Source organism: Nematolebias whitei, chromosome 9, assembly GCF_014905685.2.
Source record: "Nematolebias whitei isolate Nwh7 chromosome 9, NemWhi1, whole genome shotgun sequence".
Classification (NCBI taxonomy): Eukaryota; Metazoa; Chordata; class Actinopteri; order Cyprinodontiformes; family Rivulidae; genus Nematolebias; species Nematolebias whitei.
In genome coordinates this window covers 35,644,363-35,650,359 of record NC_056506.1, presented here as the reverse complement: position 1 = coordinate 35,650,359, position 5,997 = coordinate 35,644,363, and the positions used below count along the sequence as shown (strand labels likewise).

General features: G+C 38.3%; 1 protein-coding gene across 1 annotated transcript in view; it reads left to right on the top strand.

The window, feature by feature from the left end:
- The window catches only part of LOC119414244 (receptor-type tyrosine-protein phosphatase S), a 100,675-nt gene that overhangs the window by 70,937 nt on the left and 23,741 nt on the right, over positions 1-5,997 (top strand). The window contains exons 7-10 of the mRNA XM_037681343.1: positions 845-1,224; positions 2,288-2,489; positions 4,669-4,805; positions 5,016-5,160. Of these exons, the coding sequence (XP_037537271.1) occupies positions 845-1,224; positions 2,288-2,489; positions 4,669-4,805; positions 5,016-5,160 (864 nt within the window). The remainder of the gene's footprint in view (positions 1-844; positions 1,225-2,287; positions 2,490-4,668; positions 4,806-5,015; positions 5,161-5,997) is intronic.

Genomic DNA, 5,997 nt, shown 5'->3' with positions numbered 1-5,997 from the left:
GTATATTTATATATATATATATATATATATATATATATATATATACATATATATATATATTTATATAATTCCTTCAAGACCTAGTACTCCTTGAAGGAATGCATTTTGGACATACCGCCAATATTTAAAACTAAAATAATCTTATGATGAGGAAACATAGTCAATGTTTTGGTAAAACCTTGTAAATATTTTTCACCCTTTTATACAAGATGTCGTGAGATGTTAGCTCTTGAGGCTGACTCTTGGCTTCTACCACATCAAATTTTACCTCGATATCTGCTAAATTATTGCCCTTTGTGTGTGTGTTCAAGGTTGCTTAGGTGATGCAGCCATCTTCATTGTGGTCGACTCCAAAATTTAATCAGTTGCAGATGTAAATCCAGTGGTTACATTCTGAAATAATTTTTAAAACCCGTCCAGTGTTTTGCTAGATAGTTTAACATGACAAACAAACAAACGCACACAGAGAAATTGTCAAAAATATTATCATTCATGTTGGTTTACACAGTGAATGCATTTGCAGTCTGTTCTGTTGTGTTGCTGGAATTACTTTTACATTTAACCAGTGTCTCCTATTTCAGTACAACCACCACAAGTTTTTTGCCTTCCTGCAATAAAAAATGCAATTTGCCGTATGTTCAAATAAAAAAAAAAAATAGTGAGTACAGTGAGAACATAGTGATATAAAAAAAACATCAGGAACAAACTCCACAAAAATGTCCAAAGCAGTAATTCAGGTGCAGAAGGGAGATACCTATAGTATAAATGGCATGGACTGAAACCAGCAAAATAGTTCATAATAAACACTCTAATCCTGTTTATCTGCTGCCTTTGTAATCAACAGCTTTACCAAAACCTCCTGGGACACCCATCGTCACAGAGACCACAGCCACCAGTATCACCATCACCTGGGACTCAGGCAATCCCGACCCCATCTCCTACTACATCATCCAGTACCGAGCCAAAGGGCCGGACAGCAAGTATGAGACGGTGGACAGCATCACCACCACCCGCTACAGCATTGGTGGCCTCTATCCCAACACAGAGTATGAAATACGAGTGTCAGCCTTCAATAGCATCGGTCAGGGCCCCCCCTCCACCCGTGTGGAGGCTCGCACTGGAGAGCAAGCCCCTGCCAGCCCTCCCCGCAATGTCCTTGCCCATGTTATCGCTGAGAACAACGTGATGGTCCGCTGGGAGGAACCAGAAGAGCCCAATGGACAGGTGAGTGAAGGGTTGATCCTTTTTAATCTTTGTTTCATTGCGTTGTTGTTATTATTCTGCTGCATAGAGAAAAAAGATCTACAGAGAAGTAAATCCCTGCATAAAAGGGCAGAAAACACTCTTCGTATACAAACTGTAACTCAAAACTGTTAAAGCTAGCACAATTCAATAACCTGCCGAGCTTAGTCCTTTCAGTTTTTAAAAACGCCGTCTCCATGGTAACACTGTGAAAATAAAGAAATCAATCAGAAACAGTAAATGACATCAATGTATCTGTTTTCTGTATTCGCCTCATCCTGTTCGGGGTTTCAGGGAACTGGTGCTTATCTCCAACAGTCAACTAGTAAGAGGCATGCTACATCCTAGGAAATAGATTTTTATCGTCACGTTCACCTAAAACAATAAAGACCTATCAAAGTTTATCATCTGGAGCTACGGTCGACTGTGCATGTTCATGGGCTTTGCAAGGATTGTATTCTGCCAGTTTTCTCTGTTAGTATCTTCCTATCTTTCCCACCCTCAACAGAAACAAAAAAATAAAGGGTAATTGGACTGTCCACTCTAAATTGAGAGCTTTCCCTTGCGAGGCCCGTTTTCTTTTTTAAGCCTACCTAACTGAACAGTGGGCTCACAAAAGAACAAGAGTGAATTTGGTACATATGGGGATTAGAGATATTAAAGAGTAACAGAAGGGAGGTGGGAGAGCTGGAGGCTTGGGGAGTTGGCGTGGCCGAGGGATTACATAAACTCTGACTTATCTGCATTTCTAAAAGGTGTGGTGAATTCATCTTTTGGGTTCCTCTAGTTCAAAGGGCTTTTTAGTTTAAGATACATGACAGAACTTGCACTAAAGGACAAAACAAATGGAATGACATAAATTTCATGATAATAAATTCTTGTTGTGCTAAAACATGGTATTATGGATTACCATGGCTGCGTGACTGTGGACTTATGAAGAACAGTAAATGATGAGATTCTGTTGCAGATGACAAAAAAAAAAAAAATCCCAGGACAGAGAACGCAACTTGTTACTGAACAGCTTGCTTTTTGTAACTCTCCATAGGTAAAGGGTTATCGTGTATACTACACCAAGGACCCATCGCAGCCTATCAATGATTGGCAGATCCATAATGTCCAGGACAGCTTGCTCACCACTATCCAGAAACTTGTAACCTCAGAGACATACACCATCCAGGTCCTGGCCTTCACTTCTGTAGGGGACGGCCCCTTCTCAGATCCCGTTCATGTCAAAGTTTTGCATGGAGGTGAGTGAGCCGCATCACCAAGTATGGTAGTTTTTTGTACTATACGTATGTAAGAAATGTTTGTTTTGTTGTTTTTTTCTAATGCATCACAGCACGAGTGAGTTATGTTTCGTATACGTGCTAGTATACCATCTGAGTTTAATATGCAAGTGGCATATGCAAAGTTTAATGTATCTGTGAAAGCGAGGGCTGTCAGAAAATCCAACTCCCTCAGCTTGAGTAAATTCTAACAGCCAGCAAAGAGCTGTGGAGATTTACAAAAAGCAAACAGGGATTAATAAAGAAACGTGTCCCTTATACATCAGTGCTGATGGTGTCACTGTGACAGCTGCTGGGGGAGGCTGATTTTATGGGATTAAAGGTACAAACAGATGACAACTTCAAATCACTACAGGTTTCAGTTTTTTGAGTAGGCTTGAAGTCCTGCTGCGTCATCATGCTTTTTGCAAGCTTAAAATTTTCACTAAATACAGAATTGAAAATTATTTAAACTTTCTGTTCGTAAAAGTGTAACAACGTCATCAGCAAATTAAAGGCACAGCATTCTGTGAAGGAATACATAGAATACAGATATAATCATATTGTCTTTCTGGGGGTGAAATTTCCATTAAAAAGACCTTTTTTACATTTTATTAACAAGAAAATAGAACGTTTTATTTTGTTTTCTTAAAGGCCTTCACGTGAGAGTTCAGATCTTCACATATGGAAAGATTATGAAATATTAAAATCTTGTGCAATGTAGATAGCTTTTTTTAAGTTTTGGAAAAAATGTTTTATTTTTTCAAACTAACAGCTAACAGGTCCAAGACCAAAGTGGATAACTGTCATCTCAAAACCGCTTTAATTAAAAAAAAAAAAAAATCACAACAGTACATGAAACCGTCTTTTTAAATAAAGTTTACTCTGCTGTCAGTTTTACATGACATGATTGCTCCAGCAGAAATATTATTAGATTTCTGTCAGGAGTTCTAGCTGCTTCATTTTATGTTGGCAAAAAAAAAAAAAAAAAAAAACACACACATTTTGTCTAAATTACTATGCAACAGGAAATTGGTGTAGTGTAGCAAAGGCGCCTGTTCAGTGGAGCAGGTGAAGCAGCTGTTCCCCCATTTTTAGAATTTAAAATGTGGTCAGCTGTTACTAATACGCCCACACGTATGCATACTAGATATTATCAGATAAACTCATGTAGTGTTTATTGAGTCAAATTTTATTTTCACAACTAAAAACATCACATTAATAATAAAAAATAACGATTGTTCCATTCTGCACCCCCCCTCAACTTTGAGTTGGTTTGGTCCAACTCGGCCAGATGCCTGTGACCAGTCTGATAGTCAGACAGCATCCAGCTGTGGAGATGAGAAAGAATGCAAAATCTGATTTTAAAACTTTAAAAATATGTTGCATATTTTTTGGCAATGATTTAATCAGACAGAATAAAGTAAGAACATTAAATGATATTCTGCTATTTAGGAGTACAATATATATACAATTTTATTAATTTATTTTGCTGATCTAATATTGACTCTGGCCCAGAGCTCATTGGATTAAACAAAGTCTAAATCTAAAATTGGACTAAATGTGACTTAAATGTAAATTTTTTATAAACGTCTAAATCTGGCGGCATGGTGGCTCAGTTGGTAGAGCTGTTGACTTACAGCGAGAAGGTCGTTGAATCAAATCCCGTAGACAGTACTGGAACTACAGTCTTCTGCATCAAATAGCATTACAATTTGAATTCAAATGATCTTGTTCCTCTATTTTGTCACAAAATCAGGCCCCCATGGAAAGTTTTTGAATAAACAACAATAAATATTTTAGATGCAAACAGTTTTAAAGTGGCAGCAGTCCACTTTGGTCTTGGCTCTGTTCAGGCTAGCCGGGAGCTAATCAGTCTGATAAAAATAAATGTTTTTTATTCAAACGGATCTCCTTCAATAAGCTATCTACAACAGGTAACATATTAACTGTTCAAAACTATCCACAGAAGTCTACTTCTACAGAACTACTGCATTTCAAAATAGACTGCAAGACAAAACGCATAAGATACAGTAGCTGAGGCTTTATTTATTTATTTATTTATTTATTTATTTATTTATTTATTTATTTATTTATTTATTTATTTATTTAAAAAGAACGGCTCAAGCCCTGACTGCCTGTTTTGTCTTGTTCTTTTCAGTTCCAGGCCAACCAGGCAAGTTTAAAGTGGGGAAGGTGACAGACACCAGCATCGAGCTGACCTGGGAACCCATCTACAACAAGGAGAAAATCATCAAATATGAGCTGCTCTACAGACCTGTCAAGTTTGGCAGCGTGGTAAACTCTCTTTCATTTTTCTCTTAAAAGGGTATCTTAGCACTAAACTACAAGTGAGGATTTTTTTAAAGAAACTTTAAAAGATTAACCCTGCTGTTCAGCCTATTTCTCTCTCTTGCATCTCTTCTCCAACTTGTACCTTTGAACTCATCGAACTCTGATGTCTCCTCCTCTCTCTATCCCCCTTTCCCTTTCTCCTCTGTGTCGCAGGCGACGTTGAGCTTTGAGCCGAGGAACTCCTACACCGTGGAGGGTCTAAAAGCAAATACAGAGTATTCCTTCTCCCTGGCGGCCATGTCAAGCAAAGGCATCGGAGCTTTCACCAACGAGCTGGTGCAGCGGACGGCCCAAGCCAGTACGTCCTAGCTCAGCCGAGTTTACAGAATTTATCTGCTCACTTTGATTGTGTCATAAATCACCGTTATGTTGTAAATTTTTATGCAAATATTTTGACCCTTTAACTCACACATATATGTCACATTATATGCAGCACCTGACCTGGTGGGAACTTACATTTTTCCATGTTTCACGTTTTGACTGTACCGTCCATCCTGTCCTCCTGTCCGTCCTTTTCCGTGCATCCATCGTTTAAGCGTGCCTTCCTCCCGCCGTGCAGCTTCTCTCTTTTTATACACAGCCATGGCAACATGACCGATGGAGACAGAGTCCCACTTTTCCTCTTCCTCACCCTCCTTTCACTTTTTCCACTCTTTATCTGTATTTAATATCTGAAGGGCTGAAACGGTGCCACTTGCTGGCTTGCAGCCAGTGTTGTGGACAGTTAAACGATGGTGAATGGTCTGTTATGTTGACAGGTGAGTAACGGCCAATCTGTAATTTTATTTTTATTTTTTTTAACACCAGACATGCTATCCCTTGTCTTTTTTTCTCTTATATCTTCCACACTGACATTGTTAGTTAAGAGGAACTGAATGTTTGCTACCGTGTTACTTTGTCATATAAAGTCAAACCTGCCCTCAAGAGGACAAAAGGAGATAATGGGGGAAAAAGAAACAAGGGAAAGACTTAAAAAAGTTGTTTCAGTCGTGGCAAAGGCTCTACAGGCTGTGGCGCCTGTAATGGGGTAAGTTTGTGGCAAGTATTTATTATAACTCAGCTGAAAGCTACTGGTTTATAATTTTACTATATATATATATATATATATATATATATATATATATATATATATATA